This window comes from Marmota marmota, unplaced genomic scaffold (genome assembly GCF_001458135.2).
Source record: "Marmota marmota marmota unplaced genomic scaffold, marMar, whole genome shotgun sequence".
NCBI classification, from domain to species: Eukaryota; Metazoa; Chordata; class Mammalia; order Rodentia; family Sciuridae; genus Marmota; species Marmota marmota.
The window spans coordinates 10,716,947-10,738,810 of record NW_026000075.1 but is presented as its reverse complement, the minus strand read 5'-3'; the positions used below and the strand labels follow the sequence as shown (position 1 = coordinate 10,738,810).

The window sequence follows — 21,864 nt, the reverse complement described above, 5'->3', positions numbered from 1 at the left end:
GGGGGGGGGGGGGGCGGTGAGGCTGTCTCCTTTGCTTTCATCTTGCTTCCACATTTCTCTCTCTGATTAATGACATTGGAGTGATGTGTCAATTGAGGGCCAGGCCTCTGAAAGCCTAGCCTAGCCCCAGGCTTGCCCCATGGCATCAGTTACAATTGCTCTTATTAATTCTCAGGTTTTGTACTTTTTATGCAGGCTCAATCTCCATAGGGTCCCTTGGAAACTCCTCTTGCAGAATCAAGCCAGGAAGCTCTTCTGACTACAGATGGTTCTGTTTTTATCCATGGAGTTTTATGATATGGCCATGCCAAGTCTGGAATTTCAGGCCCGACTAATGAGAGGTTTTGTGAGAGTGAATGTGTGTGTATTTGTGTGTGTGCGTGTGTGCATGTGTGTATGTGTTGCGCTCTCTCAAATCTCTAAATCCAACATTCAAAATACAATATGCCAGAAAAATGAAAAGCTAAGTCTCCAAACCGTAAATATGCCAAAGCTCGAACTACAAACCCTGCACACCACAAAGTCATATTGGTAAAAACGCTGATTTCCCCCCTTGAACTTGCCAGTTCTATATGTACCGTTGTGTTTATCTCTCTATTGAAAACCAAAATTTTCCTTTTTTTAGATCTTTCCACTTTTAATATCTTATTTTAAGCACGCCTCTTCCTGGTTTTCTCTCTTGACCTCAAAACATTCCTTGGTCAAGCCCAGAATGATTTATATGGATTGGGAATAAGCAATTTGTAATCTCAATAACCACAAAAGTCTCCTGCATCAGACCTGGTGCTGAATCAAAGATGAGCTCAGAGATTTTTTTTTCCGTTATCTATTGCTCAACTCTGGTGGCAACATTCCCTCCTTCGTTAACCATTTCCATTCTGTATGTTGGGCCTTTCTCCCTCAATGGTGACTAGAAAGAAAAACTGTCTTTTGAAAAGCTGGACACAACTGCACCCAGAACAATAAAGGCCACATCACACATTCATTCCAGTGATAATCTTTGTTGTTGGAGAATCAGAGATCACTTATTTGTAGCCCATCAGCAGGCCCAGGCCTTGGAATCTCAGGGGAAAAAAAAGCAAGTAGCTAAAGAGAAATGTCACTGCTGGGAGGGATCTTAGGGCTCTGTGACAGGTCTCCATTCTGGTCCTTCCCATTTGCAATTTTAGCAATTTGTGAGAAAGATGAAAAAGAGCCACTTATTCAAAATAAAACATTCGTCCAGGGGTATAAAACCAAGCTTGTATTACGGTGACACGGTAGCTGAGATTTTCACTGGGATGGCGAAGGCAAGACCAAGAATGTAAAATCGAGCTGGTGTGAATCAGGTCTTTCTGACATTAATGGCTTATTTTCATTGTCATCACAGTTTCTTCTTCAGAGGAAGAGGAGATCAGAGCCATAAATCCATTTAGCCATTTGCTGTTCCTTCTAGTTTGTGATAAAGTCGTCAAACTGTGAGACAGATTGAACTCTTTCCAGAGGTACCTTCTATTGTGGATGTTACTTTTCCAATTTTCTTTTCACAGGCCATCACAGCTGGTGTGCTTGTACTGTCGGCTTACAAAGAGTGGACCCACAGACACCTGGTAAACACAGAGACGTTAAGTAGGACAGCAGAGTGGGTTTGAAGGTTAAGCACCACTCATTTAGGATGGCACACAGAGAATGATTTCCACTTATCAAGGAATTTGATCTAATTGTGACCGTACTATGATGGATTTCAGCAATAAACTTTATGCTTTAAATTAATATTTTTTTATCTGATTTCTACTCCAAACCATTTCTACCATGCCTTGTAGTAATTACTGTCTTTGGGGAGGACAGAGTCAATGGATATTCGAGCTCCTGAATTTAATTTTGAGAGAACAGAGCTACAGGCTCTTCTGCTTTTAATAATTTTTAATTTGTCTTCCTTCCTTCCTTCCTTCCTTTCTTCATTTCTTTCTTTCTCTCTTTCAATTTTCTTTATGATGCTGGGGATTGAATTTAGAGTCTCTCCCATGCTAGGCAAATGCTCTACCACCAAGCCATACCCTTTGCCCTAAAGTAATGTTCTTTTTAGTGTCAGCTCCTGTATTAGAGGTCTCCTTCTCATCTCTCTGTTACTTTTCTGGAAAAGGATGAAAAAAATCCATATCTGGCATTTCAACAGTATAGAGCCAGGTAATCCCAGTGCGTAGAAAGTCTACCATATCCAATGATAGACTTTATTCCCATGGTTAAGCCTGTGCTTAATGTATGTGTGAATCAACAAGAGATCTGGCTAGAGTGCAGACTGTGATTCCACAGATCTGGATTAAGGTTGAGAGTCTTACTTTTCTGACAGGCTCACCGGGGATGTCAATGCTGTGGGATATCGGATCACACCCCAAGTAGCAAGAGAAGTTCCTAGAGAAGGCATTCTATTTTCTATTCTATTTTAGAATTTTATTTCTATCTCTATTCTATTCTCTCATCTTGGATTATCCCATCAGAGACTGGTTCTATTTTTTTTTTTTTTTTGAACTGGGTATTGAACCCAGGGGTGCTTAACCACTAAGCCATATCCCCATGCCTTTTCATATTTTTATTTTGAGACAGATACTTGCTAAATTGCTGAGGCTGGCTTTGAACTCACCATCCTCTTGCCTCAATCTCCAGAGCAGCTGGGATTATAGGCATGTGCTACCACACCAAGCTACCAGGTTCTCTGTGCATATGGGAGATAAACAACTGTTTGTTGAATTGAATTGATTTCATTTTTGCCCCAGTTGGCTGACCTGTTTCTCTCCAAAGTGTAAATTGGAGGCAAGAATGTGAGAGCCTACAAAGAAAGTTGAAATCAGATGCGGTAGCACACACCTGTAATCCCAACTACTGGGGAGGTTGAAGCAGAAGGATCACAAGTTCAAGGCCAGCATCAACAACTTAGTGAGGCCTGGTCTCAAGATAAAATACATTTTACAAAAAGGGCTAGGTACAGTGCCCCTGGGTTCAATCCTCACTATCAAAGGAAAAAAAATAAATGATAAATAAATAAATAAGCAAATAAATAAAACAAAAAAAGATTGTGACCCAATTCCTCCTTTTCCAGTAGGAGAGATTAATACCTGGCAACTCCTTCTTCGCATTGCTAAAAAGTTTTTGAAATAGCTCATCCTCACATTAACACTTTGTCTCTGTTTTATTTTCAGTGGGAAGCTAGCTTCACCTTTGTGATTCTGAGCATTATGGGATGTCCACTTCATTTTGCAGTAGCCTTGGAATCTGCTCTCCTTGGTCCATATTGCTTCTATTCATTTTCAGGGATCGCAGGGACCAATTATCTCGGTTATGCCATTGCCTTTCCTTTTCCATATGCGAAATTCCCATCAGTTTGCGTGGACCCCCTTAACTATGAAGAGTTCCACCTGACGCTTCAAGTCCTTGACTTGTGTCTGAGCTTTGCCCTGCTCTGTGCGTCTCTGACAGTGTTCATCAAACTTTCTGCAAGACTAATCCAGCATGGACACGTAAATGTAAGTTTCAGCAAAGGGGAACCTGGTGCTTACGCAATCCTGAATGGTAAAACAGAAGGTCTGGTATAGAAATACTAAATCTCTCCTTTGCCAGCATTTCCTATAGAACCATGTTACCCCGTGTCTGGCACATGATAGGTGCTCAATAATTATTTTTGAGTGAACAAATGGAAATACGTTGATATAAAACTAAAAGCACAGCTATAGGTAGTACTACCCAATTTTTGTCTCAATCGATATTAAATTTTTTTTTTCTAAAAACAAGATATGGCTGCACACTTTACCACTTTTATTTTACATAGTACTGAAAATTCTAGCCAGAGCAATCAGGCAAGAAAAAGAAAAAATAAAAGTCATCCAATCAGAAAAGAAAAACTAAATTGTCTGTTTGAAGATGACATGATCTTATGTGTAGAAAACACTAAAGACTCCAGCAAAAAACTGTTAGAGCTGATAAACAAATGGAGTGTACTTACAGAATACAAAATCAACATACAAAAATCAGTTACTTTAAAGACTAGGCATGGATCCACCATACGACCCAGCTATACCACTCCTCAGCATTTATCTTAAAGAATTAAAGTCATCTTTCTCTAGTGATTCATGCATACTCATGTTTATAGCGGCACAATTTACAATAGACAAACTATGGAACCAACATACAAGTGTCCATCAACATGTGAATGGATAAAGAAAATGTGGCATATATACACATATATACACTGGACACCCACAAGCAACAGAATACACAAAGTAATTTTATTCAGCCATAAAGAAAAACAAAATTGTATCATTTGCAGGAAAATGAATGGAACTTGAGACCATTAAGTTAAGCAAAATAAGCCAAAGTCAGAAGGCCAAGGTTTGAAGGTTTTCTCTCATATGAGGAAAAAGGGGGGAAAAAAAAGGTATGTGATGGGGAAAGGAGGGTGATGGCCTGAGAAGCAAAGGAGATCAGTAGACTAGAACAAGGGGACCCACAGGTGGGAGGAAGGAGGGAAGAAGTACTGGGAAGGGTATTGGCCAGCTTATATTGTTACACTGTTTCTTATACTAATATGTAACAACAAATCCCACCATTATATATAACTATAATCACCAATGAAAAAGAAAAAAAAATCAGTTGCTGTATTTTTGGGTGGTGCTAAAGGATTGAAACCCAAAGTCTTGATCATGCTAGTCAAGTACTCTACCACTGAGCCCAAATTACATTTTTGTACTCTGACAGTAAGTAATCCAAAAAGAAAAAGAAAACAACCCCATTTATAATAGCATCAATAAGAATAAAGGATGGAAAAGATGTGTATACTGAAAAAAATATAAAACACTGGTGGAAGACATTGAAGACACAAATGGAAAGCTATTTCATGTTGCTGGAATAGAGGAATTAATATTGTTAAAATGTTCATTCTGCTCAAAACAATCTCTAGATTCTGTGTAATCCCCATCAAACTTGCAATGGCATTTTTCACAAAAATAGAAAAAAGCAACCTTAAAATTCACATGGATCCACAAAAGACCATGAAGAGCTAAAGTAATGAGAAATAAAAAAGTTGGAAGCATCACACTTCTGATTGTGAACCATATTACAAAATTACAGGAATTGAAACGCTGTGGTCCTGGCAAAACCCAGACAACAGACCAATGAAACAGAATACAGAGCCCAGGAATAAACAACTGGTCAAGTAATATTTGATAAGAGTGCCAGAAATACACATGGGAAAGTGTAGTCTCTTCAATAAATGGTGTTGAGAAAACTGGACACCCACAGGCAACAGAATGAAATTGAGCCCTTATCTTACAATATGCATAAAATTTAACTTGAAATGGAATAAAGACATAAATGCAAGACCAGAAGCTACAAAATTATTAGAAGAAAACATAGAGGAAAAGCTCTTTGACATCATCAGCCTAAGTAATGATTCTTCCAATAACTACACTAAAAGAGCCACCAATAAAAGCAAAGCTAAACAAATGAGATTACATCAAACTGAAATGCTATAGTGAACCTATAAAAAAGGAAAAAAAAATACTTGCTTTCTTTTTTTGGTGGTGCTAAAGATTGAAACGCAAAGTCTTGGTCATACTAGGCAGGGGTTCTACCACTGAGCACTTGAAAGAAACAATCAATAAAATGAACAGGCCTGTAGAAAGGGAGAAAATATTTGCAAGCCATATATCTGATAAGGAGGTAATATCCAAAATATGTAAGGAACTCATACAACTTAATAGCAACGAAACCAAACAAACAAAAAGATGACCATATAGTCCAGCAATCCCACTTATGGGTATATATTTGAAGGAAATAAAAGCATATCTTGAAGAGATATCTGCATTCCAATGTTCATTGCAGCATTGTTTGTAATAGCCAAGACATGGAAACAACCAATATGAATGGACAAAGAAAATGTGTTGTATATTTGCAGAGAAATATTAGTCAGCCTTAAAAAAGAAGGGAATTCTGCCATTTACAACAACATGGATGCAACTTGACCCGTGGTAAGTGAATTAAATCAGGCAGAGAAAGACGAATACCATATAACTTCACTTATGTGTGGAATCTGAAAGAATCAAACTTGCAGAAACAGAGTAGTATAATGATTGCTAGGGGCTGGGAGTTGGGGAAATGGAGATATTTTGGTCAGACTAAAAACTTTCAGTGATAAGATGAATAAGTAGAGGAGCTAATGTCCAATGTTATGACTATTGCTAACAACCCTGTGCTGTATACATGAAATTTGCTGAGAGTAAACCTTAATTCTTAACACACACACACACACACACACACACACACACACACACTGATCATGTGAGTTGATAGCTAACTTGATTGTGGTAAATATTTCAAATCGTCACGTTGTATACCTTAAATTATTACAATAAAATATTACTTGTCATTTATAGCTCAAGAAACTGGGAAAAAACTGAAGTAAAGCACATTGAACTTTTTATAAGTAATGAATATGCATCCCCTTATCTTTCCTAAGTTTGAGGGTCATAAGAAAAAAAATTTCCCTGGGAAAAACATAGGTTAAGATAAACTAACCTTGAATTTTAAACTTAAACTTTTACATGATGCTTTGCCATGTTATTTTGCAGTTTATCATATGGAATTCAGGTCAATAGTTTGCTTTACTTTATATAATTAAATTTTACACTATAAAATTTCTGATAGAGGGCTGGGGATATGGATCCCTAAAAGAGCATTTGCCTGGCATGTGTGAAGCCCTGGTGTTCAATTCCCAGCACCTTACAGACCAAATACTAAGAACTTTTTGTGGAAATCAATTATAGTAATATCCTTAATGTTTTGTAATAATAGTCAAATACAGGCACCTTAATTTAGCTTCTATTCCATGAACTCCAAAATGTATATATACTCTGTGGCTAGACAATGCAGAATTTCTTCAAGAAATTCTGTAATTGTACTTGTACCCCAACAGAGAGGTTTATGTACCCCAACATCAGTTTATCTTTCTTTTTCCAGGAGCGCTAATAACAATACTAATGGTATGGTAATAACAAAGTGATTATTCTGTGTCAGTATAACTTCCCATTTTATAGGTAATACACTGAGGCTAAAGAGATAATATAACTTGCCCCAAGTCCCACAGCTAATGAGTAATAGGGGCAGATTCAGAACCCAGAGACACTTCTCCTGATCAGGCCAGGCTCATACTGGCCCTCCTTGTCACTAGCCCTGCAGCCTCTTCCCTTTTGCTGGCTCTGGCGCCTAGAAAAACTGAAGCAGCATCTCTGGTGGATGAGCACAAGTGACTTCAGATTCTGAATTCTTAGGACTGTTATGGATGTTGATCCATTGTGGGCTGAACAGTTTCCTTTAGAAAGAGATATTTCCCATTGCAAACTCCTGTGCTGGCTTTGTGATTCAGATCAGTATCATATTAGCACAAAGTGAATTGGGGCAATGTTAGCCAGTGTTTTTCCAGGTCGATTCTATCCACTCCAGCCAGCAAAGCTGGAATATAAGAACTTGGCACTCTTGATACCTTTTGTGGTCAATCCTGTCCTCTTCGACTTCTACTTAAGTCTGCAAAGGAAATCCTGTGCATTCTTAGGCAGAGCTGATTACCTGCCAAGAATTGAGGCAAGCAAACCAAAATCGCCTCCCCCACTGCACTGCCAGGGAATATGGAAGTTTAGTATTTGAGATTTGACCCCTATGGTGAACACCCCACACTTTCTAGAACACTTTGCTAAAAGGAATGTATGCCTAGGAGAACCACACATTGAAGTATTGGCTGTCATAACTCCCCAACATGAGATAGTTTACTAGATATCTAGCTGTCACCTTATGCATGACACTCACAACACCTATGCTTAACATGGGTTGGTGGCAGGGAGAAGAAGGAAAAAAATATAGAAAGCCTGGTAAATAGATCCAGATACTGAAAAATGAGGCTAGTTGAAGTGATTGGGAAGAGAGAAGAGGAACAGAAGAGAGATGAGGCAAATTTCTCCAACTTGGAAATTTTGCCTCTGCAAATATTGCTTAAGACTACTTGGTGTGTGACTTCTCATCCAGATATAGGGCTCAACACAACTAGAATGCTTTCTCAAAGTAGACTAATGACATCAGAATCACCCATGTTCTTGTTCAACCAGATTTCTGGGTCCCACTAGAGCTCTGCTATGACAGACATTCTAGGGATGGAAGTACAGAAGGTAGATTTTTTTTTTAATGTTCTTTTTAGTTATACAGGACAATAGAATCCATTTTGACATAATTATTTTTAACACACACTCCAAGAAATTTTGATGTTTATAGAAATGTAAGAATCAGATTATACTTCCTTTTCTTTAAAAGTTATCTTCCTTATGAAGACTATTTTAGTGTCACTTATAGACAGAGTCTCAGTTTCCTTGGTTACATAAAATGCAGCACTAATTTGGGCAAAAGTTTTTGATAAATTTAATAAGCAGTGATTCCTTGGTGAGCATTTTTGGATGACTTGACATGGCTTAATCCATAATGGCGGCGGGTCATGTTTCATTAGTGAGGATGAGTGGCTGACATAATAGGACATGATGTTCTATATTAAAAAATACACCCCTGCCTTGAGCCCAAGGGGGATACTCGCAGCCTGAACAAACCTTTGTTACCAGGTAGAAATCTCAGCTATCTTGGGCACAATTTCCAGCAGTGAAATAAGTGTAGTATTTATCAAAATAGCAGAAAACACATACCTTTTTAGATTCTACTGGTAATCTTACTACATGTAAGATTCCCCATATACTAAACGTGATAAGCAATATTCTGAAAAATTTCATTAAATTACAATAACGATTCTAAACCATGCTGATGATTCTCCCCCTCACACACTTCTTCTTCTTCTCTTCTCTCTCTCTCTTTGTGTGTGTGTATGTGTGTGTGTGTGTCTCTCTCTCTCTGTCTCTCTCTCTCTCTCACACTGACAATGCTTTAAATTTTTCATTTTTAGGACTGGGGTGGTAGCTCAGTGGTACAGCTGTTGCCTAGCATGTCCTTGGTTCAATTCCCAACACCACAAAAATAAATAAATAAAATTAAAACTATTTTTAAAAATTTTATTTTAAGTGTCACTCTGAAAATGAATATCCTTTGATGAAATCATAGCACATATATTAGGAAATTCAAGAGTCACAGGATTTGTAAAAAAAAAAAAAAGAAAATGTAATAGTTGAAGGAAGATTTGAGGAAATGGTATTTTTGTGTTGCAATGAATTATAGAGCAGAGTTCATTTTTTTGAAGATCCATATGTAACAATCAATATTATGATGAAAAATATTCACTTCTAAGAGTTTTTTTTTTCTCTGTAAGTTCAAAAACATGTCTCCAGAAATGAAACAAGCACCCCCTAAGGAACTGGTACAGCTACTATTTCTTTGCTGCCTGTGCTTTAGTAGAATCAAGGTCATCTTGTTACAGGTCACACAGCGAAAGGTGTGTCAGTGTTCAGTCAATTGGTACCCAACCCAAACCACAGTGAGAGTGCCTGAAAGAGATAAGAAAGGTTTGATGACTTTGATAAACACAAAGGTGTGTGCCAGCCCTCTGACTGTGAGGGGGCTCCCAGGAAGGAGGGGGGCTGGGAAAAAGACTCAGAGCCACCTGCCAAAGAAGGTCAGCGCAGGATTTTGAAGAGATCTGTGGCTCCAGGACTCAGCACAGGGCCAGACACACACAACACGGAAACAAAAACACAAAGCAAGGCCAGAACTGTCCACATTCTTAGTTCAGTAACCAATAAAGTAATGGGAAAGGAAAGAATGGGGACAGCAGACACACTGAAGCTGTCCCCTGCAGCTACTCTGCTCCTCCTTCATGGAATGAAATGGCTCCTTTTATTTTCCTTTTATTATTCATTGTGTTTTATAATTTTGTAATTTTTTTTAAATGAAAAAGGGAAGGAAAACATCTTCCCTTTTTGTCATATGACGCAGTGGCTTTACTTCTTTCAATGAATTGAGAAATGTTCCAAATGTTCCATTCACGTAAAAGATGTAAGGCCTTTAAATGCAGTTTAAAAACATAAGTGGGCAAAACACTGATCAGCAGATAACCCTCTAGCTCCAAACAAAAGACAAATTAGCAACAGGCTGGCCCCAAATCTTCCGGTGGACTCCACCATATCATTAGCAGTATGTTAAATAGGCTTTGAAACAAATTCATCTCTGATTCTTGTCCTAGAGGTCTGAGGCCTCAGGTGGGGCCATATTAGATCTTTCTTTTGTTTCTTGGAACTAATTCCCCTGGGTGGATCCAAGGAGGACTCATGTGGGATTACAGAACAGAGCAGTAAGAATCCATCATATTTTTTTTCTTGCAAATTCTATTATGTGGTCTCCTCAAATTTGTCATTAAAGAAATCATAATATAGAAAAACAATCCCAAACACAGGGTACTGCTTCTTGTTTCGTCTTTATTTTCTCTTTAATAGCAGTGATATCAAGCTGGGCCAATAGCAATCATAAGTGCTGCCTTCTGGGTGGCTACTATTCGTCAGTCCCTTTGTCCCTCACAACTCTCCAAAGCTCATTATACCCATTTCACAGATGAAGCCATTGAGATAGCCATGTCGCACCAATAATTCAGTCCCAGGTCTTGCAGAGTTTGGGGTGTAGGCTCTTGGCTGGTAAGCCTCATCACCTCTCAGGGCATGTGTCACCTGGCTCACCCACTCTGGAAGAACTTATAGAGTCACGTTTCTCTTGATTCTCTTGGACAGTCTTTCTCATGCTGCTCACAGACAAAAATTAACCTTCATGTTTTAGAAATGGAAGCTATTTTTCATATTTTCATTCCACTTAATCAGTGGGACCACACCAAGGGTGATAGCAACTGACTGTGAGAGGAAATGAGGCTGAAGTGTTTATTGTAATGTATTTAAATAAGTTAGATAGAGCGGTGGGTGGGGAGACACTGGTATCCTGAGCACTGTTTTTTGTCAATTTTTACTTTGTAATTTATCATGAGCTTCAACTTATTTTCCTCCTGATGTGTAGTCAATTTCATCTTTTAATATCAGATATCTTAGTAGGCTTATTTTTTTCTTGCTTCCTAATCATAATCTAAAATTTTTTTATTAATGAGTAGATTTTGAACAGATAGTAGGTATATTATATTTTTTAAAATAAGGAACGTTTAAAGGCTGGGTTGTGGCTCAGCGGTAGAGTGCTCGCCTAGCACATGTGAGGCCCTGGGCTTGATCCTCAGCACCACATAAAAATAAATAAATAAAATAATAAAGGTATTGTGTCCAACTACAACTAAAAAATAAAAATATATTTTAAAAAATAAGAAATGTTTGAAAAAAGAACAAAGTTCTGTTTTGTTTTGTTGCTGGGGATTTAACCCAGATAATCAATCACTTTACCACTGAGCCACATCCCCAGCCCTTTTTCTTTTTTCTTTTGAGTCAGGGTCTCACTAATTTGCTTAGGGCCTCACTAAGTTGCTGAGGCTGGCCTTGAACTTGTGATGCTCCTGCCTCAGCCTCCTGAATTGTGGGATTATGACGTGTACCACTGCACCAGGCCAAGTTTTTGTTTTATAAAAGAGCAGAATTGTAGGTGAAAACCAGAAGCCTCCATTTGAAAATGCAAAGAAAAAGGCATGTATAGTGAATGTCTCTGAATGATTATAATAGTGCTATTATGGGAGTACAGTACCATTTAGAAGGTAACAATGTTGGCTTGATACTTTAAACTTTATTAATTAAAGAGGGGAATATTTGATGGCTATTACTAGATGCCTGGGTTCACTCCCCATGTGAGAGGAGGGAGAAAAATAGAGAAAGTAATTAGGGTTAAAAACAAGGGGGGATGTGAGCGTGAGGAATTATACAGGGATGCTCCCCTGCAGATTGGCCTGCAGAGCCCATGGGGACAGCGTGGGCAGGCAGCAGGTCATCTCTGGGGGTGTGGGGGCTTGGGCCACCTCACCTCTAAGACGCAGCTTAGGCCAGCCAGCCTCCAAGGACCTTTCCAGATCTGTCTTGGTCTGTGATTTTGAAATAAAAATTTATTCCATTTGAGAAGATTAGCATTCAAAGGAGGAAGACTTCAGAAGCAGGTGAAAAGGGAGATGTTTAAAGAATGAAACGACTGACTACCTGGCCAAAGCCAGGCTGCTGTGTCTAACTGCATGACTGTTAGATGCCATGTGTGCTGGAAATGATACTGATGTGAGGTAGTGTACCATTAAGTGGCAGATTCCCAGACCCCCTGAACCCCTTCAGAGCAATACTTTTCCTTGCCCCATATTCAAGCTGACATATCAAACCACCCAGAATTATCTTGCTGGCTGTCTTTGAAAACAACGACAGCAACTTTCCATTATATTATTGAAAAGCATGGAATTTATTTGCAAATAATATTGTTTTAAAATGTTCTTTTCTCTCTTACATCCTATAATAAACCTAGTATCATAACTGAAAAGGAAAGCTATCAGTTAAAGCCACGAATTACAAAGTGCTGGGCTGTATGTGGTGCCTCTTTGACGAGAGCATCTCTGCTCACCGGAGTATGACTTTTCTCTTGTGGTGTGTCAAGGAGGACAAACCCAAAGCTCTCGAAATAACATGCTTATACTCACTTCTCAGCATTTGCTGAGCATATATTGTATGCCACATATCATGCATATGGCCTTTAGATAGCCAGTCCCAACGAACCCTCTTCCATCTGCATCTTATTTGACCTCTCTACAGCCTTTGAAGCTGTTGACCATTTTCTTCATAGAATCCCCTTCCACTTTGACTTCCATGTACCACTCTTTGGTTCTCTTCTTTCTCTGTGGCTTCTCCTTGTCAGTCTCCTCTGAGAGCTACTTTTTTTCTATTGACCTCTTAAAGGCTGGTGGCCTCAATTATCACCTTTGGGCTGAAACTTCATGCATCCATATATCTGTGACTGAGTTCCCTTCTCCTGCTCTCATGAGCCTTGCGTCTGTCTACTTTCTGAACACTTCTGGGCATCCCATAGACATATACAGTACTCCAGATGTTCATGATAAAGCTGATCACCTCTTCCTCAACAACTGCTCCTCTTTCTGCATCTCTAGCTCAGTTACCAACATTCATGACCATCAGGACCAACCAGAGACCTGGAGTCATCCTAGTGTCCCCATGACTTCATCAGTCACCAAATCTGACAACTACCACTTTGAAGGATCTCTCCACATTGTCCACCTTCCTTGTACTGACTAATGATTCTGATTCGGAATTCCCTCCATCTTTTACTCAGATTTTTTGTTCCTCGTCTTGTTGTCTTAAGAAGTATCCTCCAAAAAGAAAGAAGGAAAATCCCAAGTGTAAAACTTCTGCAAAAGCAAAAAAAAAAAAAAAAAAAGAAGAAGAAGAAGAAGAAGAAGAAATGTCCTCCAAGCAGTTTCTAGAATGAACTCTCTCAAGTTCAAATTGTCCCTTCTTACTCCCTGACTTAATCCCTATCGGACTTATACTCAGGATGACGCCCAAGCTTCTTCCAGTGACATCTAGATGTATACAGCTCCTCTCCTTAGACTGTGAGTTCCTCGAAGGCAGGGACTGTCTATGTTACTTCCTCTGTATGGCCTTTTTCCTCTCAATCATCTCTGAACAAAAGAGACCACTTTTCCTACTTCTACACTGCATTCTGTGAAGGACCCTCAAATTGCAATCTTCGTATTTTCTTGATGTATTGCTTCCTGATAGATTCTAAACTTTTCCATGGCAATTCAACTCTGACTGCTCTCTCCTAGCAGAAGACCTGGTATTTAAAATCTATAATATCCTGCTAACTTTGTTAAGAGAGATAATGCTTCTCTATTGATTCTTTTTTAATCTGGCCCTTCAATTTCTCTAAAAAAATTTGAGAACTCAGACGTCTTATAAATAATAATACAGTTTGGCCTTCTTTATTCATGGTTCCAAATTCTAAGATTCAACCAACCTAAGATCAAAACATTTGGGAAAAAATTGCAAATGTACAATGACATTTTATATCAGGGGCTTGAGCATCCAGATTTTGGTGTCAAAGGGGAGTCCTGGAATCCAACCCCTCATATGCCAAGGGACAATATTGAAAACTTCAGAAAAATGTCTAAGCAAGATTTTAAACATTGATAAAGTTTTTCATCGATTCGGCATTACATAACTGAAAGCCAAGGTCTTTGCATTGCACAACTCTCAGGGCCATCAGTTTCCTTAAAGTCTTTGTAAATGACACCACAAAAATATGAATGATGGCCCCTGGAGTTAGGCAATATGACGCCTTTCTGGTTGGTCAGGAAGTCTTGGTTTAATACTAACAAGCTGAGCTGTTTACTTCCTCTGTTGAGACCTCCATTTCCTCATCTATAAAACAACATGGACTAGATCATTCTGTGGTTAAAACCCTTTTCATACTAATAAATCTCACAAAACCCTTCAGTATTAAAAATGAATAGTATAATAAACTAATTCACCAGATAATAATAATAATATTAATGTCATTTTATTATGGTTTAAAGTTGTTTTTAAAGATTGTATTACAAAGCTTAATTTAATATAATCTTTATAATCATCATAATATCGTCAGGCAAGTTTTTCTTTTTCCCATTTGACAAGTGGCATTCTATTTTATTAACATTAAAACTAGTGCTTAAGAAAGCGTAATTTTTGGACAAATTTTATAAAGGACATATATTGTTTTTGTCTAGAGGCCAAACTAGACTAAAATTTAGAATACATTTGACTATGTGTTATACCCAAACATCAACTGAAACGTCTTATGTAATTTAAAATTTGGTTAAACATTTACATTAGAAATTTTTTATAAATAAATAAATAGGGGCTGGGCATGATGTTGAATGCCTGTAATCCCAGCTTCTCGGGAGGTTGAGGCAGGAGGATTATGAGTTTGAGGACAGACAGGCAACATAGCAAGACTTTCAAATAACTAAATAAATAGGAGTAGGAGAGAAAATATTGAGTTAATATTTGTGAGCTCTTCTATGCAAATAGCATATAGTTGACATTGCTAGACTTCACTGACAGTGACTGAAAAGCTTAACTATACGTATTCTTCAATATATTTATTTTTTTTCTTTTGAACCCAGTAATATAGGCTACAACCTGATGCACTGCATGGGAATGTTGAGCAGATGAATGTAACTTAGGGACCTGGCAAAGACAAACTTGAGGCATGTTAGCAAAATTATCATCAGGTGCATGCTCTTGTTCCTGGGATTTCAACAGTAGTGGTCTTTATACCATGTGTTTTCCCAAAGACTATAGTGGTTCTATAAATTAAGTGATGCAAACAATTAAAATTAATTTAATATAGTCATAGCACAAACCTATGTTTGGATGAGAGATAAGCCAACAACACCCCGCCCCCTTGCCACCAGTCATTCCCAGATAATTCTATTTAAAAGGGAAAACAAATTATTTTATTGTTAATGTTTTCAGTGGAATTGAATTGGACATCCTAAAGCTTTTAATGATGCAATAGCTTCTTTGTAAATGTCTTTCTGGTCTCCTAGGGGTATGGGCACCACTCATGCTGATGAGATGCTCTCAGAGGTCCCTTGCAGAGCAGATGCTCTATGCTCTAGAGAACTGTACTCCGCCCCAGGTATGTAGGAATCTCTAGCAGTAGAGATTCCTACAGACCTGGGGCAGAGTGCAGTGCTGCCTCTCTGACTATTGATTTCATAGGAGTCAGACTAGTAGGAGATGCATGGGTATAAAGGAATATAATATTTATTGTTGAGACAATTCCAGTAAATTTCATTTTCTGAGTGCCTACTATGTACCAGGTACTATTTGCAGGGCCAGGGGTTGGCAAACTATATAGCCCATGAGCCAAAAGGGTCAACTGCCTCTTTTTATAAGAACCTAAAGCTAAAAATAGTTTTCATATTTTTATATGGTTGGGAAAAAATAAAAATTTTGTGACACTTGAAAATTATATCATACTCAAATTCCAGTGTCCATAAATAAAGTCCTATTGGACCCTAGCCATGCTCACTTGTTTACATATCGTCTGTGGCTGCTCTCATGCTGCAATGGCAGTGTTGAGTAGTTGTGACAGAGATCGCACAGCCCATAAAACCTAAAATATTTATTATCTGGCCCCTTACAGAAAAATTTTCCGATCCTCTTCTAATCATTTGATGTGCATCCATAAAGAAAAGCAGACAAAAATTATGGTCTACATTCAAGTAGGAGGGACAGAGAATAAATAACAAATAACCTTTTTTAAACTAGTATGTTATTTATAAATACAAATATAAAAACTAGCAAATTTAAAATAAAAAGGTGCCCAAGAAAGGTGAGACTGGGAGTGTGGGGGTCAAAAGAACAGCAGGTTGTGATATTAAGTGTCGTTTTTATGTCTTCCTAGCCATAGCTAGACTCTTGCTTAAACCTATGGCAGGCATATTTCAAGTCTAAAACCAATTTGCATGTCATGGGGAATTTACTATGGTCAGAGAATAAAGAATCTCCAAGAAGGAATAGAGAGAATAAGTAGATTTGAATTTCCATGCCAAGAAGCAGTGGTTTGTTGAAGAAGATCTGTTTTGCCATTATTTATGATACATAGAGAATCCAACACACTTTTGAAGCGAGACAGTTTGAGGTTTAATTGTCTCCTCCATCACTTACCATCTGAGTAACAAATCAGTATTGAACCTCTCTGAGCTGAAGATTCCTCATTTGCAAAATGGAGATCATCCCTACCTCGCATGTTGCAAAAAAGAAATCAGATCATTTCTAGGAAGGGTCTGAGACAAGGCACAGCCCTTGATAGGTGCTCAAGAAATGTTGACTTTCTTCCCCTCACTTCTAATCAAATTTAAATTCTTGGCTGCCAATTAAAAATTTCAGAAAGTGCCCTTTAACCTTTTGAAAAGCCCCAAGCCAATCCAAACCAGACAAAACAAAAAGCAAATTACCAAAAGCAATGTTCAACAGAGGTTCCCCACAAAACCAATGGCTCTTCCTGCTTTATGCTTATGCCAGATATTTTATTACACATATATTTCTTTTTTATACCTTCCTGACACCCCTTCCACCACTACCACCAGTTTTGCTCTCTTTGTTGATTCCTCTTAAATCCTTAAGTGGGACCATGATGCTGTTATTTGAGTCATCCCTCAGTGGGCTCCTGTGACATAAAAAAGGCTAAATTAAATGTCAGAAGTGACACTCTACTTTCTTTGATAAACTATAGAAATAAACACTTCTTTATTTATTTTTTTCTTCCTAGGGTCAAAAGAATGGACAGTAAATTTGGAGCTGCATTCCTCTAAACTTTGTCTTATTTGTGCTCATTATTTTGAAATACTTACAAAATAATTTTGATCTTTTTAAACACATTTCCTTTACGTTTTTATGAAATAAAAATTGAAACAATTGTAAAGCTTGACCCTTTTAAATCATTAACATTTAAACATTTAGATATGATATAAAATTCAAATTATATCATTGTCATCATAAAAATGTTAAGATCTACAATATAAATTTTTAATGAATGAATGTTTTATTTATATTTTTCTTGTTGCCTGTGTGGTATTTTATTAAACTGTAATTCCATATTACCTAAACTAAGGAAACATTTTTTTTCTCAGTTTTTATTCATTGCCATTCTTCATTGACTGTAAATCTTTAAGGCACAATTCAAACACTAAATGTGGCCCCAATGAGAGGGGTCTCCTGCAGGGGGAGCGTGGGTCTCCTGCAGGGGGAGCGTGACTCTCCCTCTTAGCCTCATTTTAAGCTGAATGTGGATACATCAGCTTGTGGGAAGGAAACTATTTAAAATGGGGCTTAGGAAAAGGGGGGGAAAATCCCCTTATCTCTTGTCTTCATTAACAAACAATTAAGAAGGACCTTAGATACCTGTTAGGTCAACTTCTCATCAAATATCCCAGATCTATGTGCTCCTTATAGTACAACCCGTCGGAAGAGGCAACTCCATTCAGCTACTGAGTGGCTCTAAATGTAGAAGGTTTTTCTTGGTTGCATCAGAGATCTGCTTCTTCCATTCTCTATGTCTTGGTCTTGCATCTGTAGGTCTTTGGAGCATAGTGCAGTGATCCACAAATTATAAACCCCAGACCAGAAGCCTCAGCATCACCTGGGAACTTGTAAGAACTAGAGATGGGTGAGATCTTCAGCAGTCCATCCCAGGAAACCCTCCTACAGGTGATTCTGATGAACAATTTGGTCTGAGACACAGTGATGTAGGAAAAAATGGGTGGGGCTTTGAAGTGAAAAACACCTGGATGCAGATCCTCACCCTCTATCATTTTAAACCTGCTTCTTCCTGGTCAAATGCAACCTATGAGAATTGTTAATTGTTAATTCATAGACTTGCTGAGAGAACTCAGCAGTACTTCCTAGGTAAAGCACATGGCAGAAAGTCCAAGAAAACCTGAACATTCAAAAAAAAAAAAAAAGAAGAAGAAGATACTATACATTCACTCAACACCATTTATTGGATGTCTTTGAATATGAGTTAATATGGAGTCCACTCATTTGGGAATGGACAAGTTTAGAATAAATATTTTAGATAACAATCTAGACATAAACTATTAAATACCTTCATTTTACAGATGCAAAATCTGATGTCAAGAAAGACTACGTAACTTGTTCAAAGACACACAGCTCAGTCGTTGGTGTCTGGAAGTCCTGTATATGCCTCTGCAGGGGGAGCGTGGACCCATGTTTATCTGTCACTTAATGGAGAAGCAAGAAATCTAGTCTAGTCCTGGGCCTGTAAATTACATAGGTGGGGACTTTGAACTTGATAGCATAATGTCGGAGAAGTTGTAAGTTTTAATATTATTGGAGCATCTTCACTTAGTAATGGACACCCTGGTTATATACTTACTTATCTTTTATTTTCTTATTAATATCCTACTCTGTGCTGGTATTTCAGGTGATATTTGGAAATCTCATCAAGCTTCTGATTTCTGATCATTATAGCATCACTATAAGGCCAGTGAAGTCCAATAGTTTCTTCCCAGAACAATTGCAAAAAGCTCTTGGAAAAATGTGAACAATTCTGAGAATCCCAGATGGAGACCTAATGTTTGTGGTAGCAAGTGAAATAATACAATATTGTGTGCTTTAGGTTAACTGGAATCCCATGTATAAAGTCAAAAACTATATTCCAATATCAAGACGTCGATGAGGTTATTTCTAACTCTTCCAGTCACTAAGAAATGAGGAGACATTTTGCTACGCCTTTGCCTGGGAGATAGAAATGGGTTAATTCTCCCTGTTGTGGGCCAAAATAGTCTGCTTTACAGACCGGAAGGAATAAGGCACCTTTTCTTTAAACAGCTTATTTCCAGTTTTGTGTGGCTGTTTATGTTATTGAAGTAGCGACAGGGGCCGAGGCAGGAAAATGGGCTGGGTTACTTATAACTCCTTGAATGTGGATACATCAGCTTGTGGGAAGGAAACTATTTAAAACGGGGCTTAGGAAAAAGGGGGGAAAATCCCCTTTCCCCATATGAGATTCTTCCACGATGCTGTCATGCAATCTTGAAAACCTCCATAGAACAGTAGGTCACTCTCATTGGATATATGCAAATTATCTGAAACCAGTGGTTTCCTGGCAGAAAAAAAAAAAAAAACTTATAATAACAGAGCAAGAATGTAATTTGAGCCCTTGCTCTCTGAAATCCCTGAAAGAACAGAGTCGTTCTTGACAGGGCAATTTCAGCCCTTGACATTCCAGGAAATAGCTTCATAATGTCATTTGGGCTAGGATTGTAACCAATCCTAAGACGTGGAGACACAAATGCAGTACATAAGATTTAAAATATGAGTGTGGGGACCACTATCCATTTTCACACAGAGTTTAACAACAGAAACCACCACCCAAACAAAAACCAAGCAAGGCATCTTAATTAAATTTAACATTGTCACTAGTAATTATACCCGATACAGGAAAAGGAAGGATTTCTGCCAAGAAATTGCAGACACATCCTGAAGACTATTTCCTTTCCATTTCCTAGGTACTGGGTTCGTGCCATATCCAGGATGTGACACCCAAACAAGACTGTATTTTGATCATTAATATATATGCAGAGTTAACCCTACCCCGGGGCCTCAAAGGCCTTTATGAGACATGCTGGCCTTTACTTTTCGATGTGTTTCATTTTCTCTGGGTGCAGTACAACTGAAAAAGGTTACAAGACTCAGGTTAAAAGTCAGGAAATGGATCAGGGCCCCACACTATGACTCATTTTCTTGCAATGCAATGAAGCAATGACATTTCCTAGAGGAAAAATGATTAGAGGTGACAGGCAGCCGCAGTTAGCCCCAGTGTTTGCAGTGGAAGGCGTCAGCCCTGCCTGCCTCCAGTTCCTGCCTCTTCCCTTCTGTTCCTTGGTTGGAGCTTCTCAGAAGTCTTGGGAGAGGTTGGGAGAGAGACCCAGTCTACTTCCATTTTTTTTTTAAAACAGTGGGAAGGAAACTATTTAAAATGGGGCTTAGGAAAAGGGGGGGAAATAAAGGTGTGCTAAAACTTAGTGACAAGAATTAAAAATTGTGGAATATTTTCATCCTATAAAAGGTTGCACCATCTATCTTTTCCAAACTCATACAATGTCACATATGACAGGTGACTTTGTAAATGAGTCATGGGTTTAGGTGAATGATGAACAAGTCCTCTGCTTTCAGTGTGAGGTGGCTCTCTGATTGTGGGGATATCATCTTTGGGGCTGTCTACTAGAAGTGTAAATCTGAGAATCTGCCTGGTTGTAAATCCTAGGCTGAATGAGCCTCCTAGATGGATAACCCCAACCATATAGGGAATTTTTTTTTTTTAATTACAAAACGATGCTGCCAATGAGTCAACCCTGCCTGCGCAAGGCACATGGCTTGGGTGAGCAGAAGCCCCCTGGGCTAGGTTTCAGCCTAATCGGGTGATTTTGTGCACTTTGCCTAATGGCAGTGGCACTACTGGCCTTCCATGTGGTAGCTCCTGACCTGGCCTCCACATGCAGGCAGATCTGCTCTTATGACAAATTTAGAGGCCAACACACTGAGACTGCACAATAAACTGCCCTCGCTTCTCCATCTCTGGCTTGTAGTTGAATTTGGATAGTTGGGTGTCTGCCCTGTATCTGGGTGACTGGTGGGTGCTGCCCAGAACTGGGTATGGGACTGCAGGAATGCTTCATAAGCAAGGGGCTTAAGGGCCAGCCTTGGAACTTTGTTAGTTTTCTTCTACTTGTCTTCTCACTTTGATCCTCCTGGGATCTACAGAATCTACCTAGCAATGACTGCAGATAGGACAGAAAGGAACAGCTCCTGGATACTCTTTGTCTATTTCAAAACAAAATTAGTACTAAGTTGTCACTTTTACTTTCAGGGAGTGAAATAAACAGGGGTGAGATGTTCCTATTAAAAAAAAAGAAAGAAAGAAAGAAAAGAAAAACTCATACGTTATTACTGCAAAAACATAAATTCCTAGCATCTCTGATGGATTTATGCACTAGAAACAATGTTTCAAGATATTGTGCCAAACATATTTAAGTTCTCTATGGCAGTCCAATGGCTAAATGCCAGCATTTACAATCTGGGGTGCTTCTGTGAATGATTACACAGTAACTGCATGGACCTTGCTGAGACAAATATGTTATCTGCAGAAAAAGTAGCAAATATTTGAAAGGCTTATCATTTCCCCAGGATGAGTCAAAACACAAGCCTAGCCCTCCTTTCCCTCATTATCCTGAGTGTTTCCTTAAATGCTGTGGGGCTTTATAAATGAATCATTGTTTCTCAGATCTGTCAAAGGCATTAGCGGTTATATTTAAGGCTAGTAGCATACCAAGCCTAGGAAGACGTGTAGAATTTGAAGTTATAGGCGAGAATGTAA

At 38.5% G+C, this 21,864-nt stretch overlaps 1 protein-coding gene across 2 annotated transcripts in view; it reads left to right on the top strand.

The window, feature by feature from the left end:
* Tmem212 (transmembrane protein 212) overlaps positions 1-17,389 on the top strand; it is a 26,164-nt gene extending 8,775 nt beyond the window's left edge. Inside the window, exons 2-4 of one of the 2 annotated variants that reach the window (XM_048814292.1) lie at positions 1,530-1,589; positions 3,177-3,500; positions 17,236-17,389. In XM_048814292.1, the coding sequence (XP_048670249.1) occupies positions 1,530-1,589; positions 3,177-3,500; positions 17,236-17,256 (405 nt within the window). In that variant the 3' untranslated portion in view covers positions 17,257-17,389. Of the gene's footprint in view, positions 1-1,529; positions 1,590-3,176; positions 4,573-17,235 lie in introns of those variants that run through there. The other variant, XM_048814291.1, reaches the window with a different exon arrangement.
* The last annotated feature ends 4,475 nt before the right edge of the window (positions 17,390-21,864 follow it).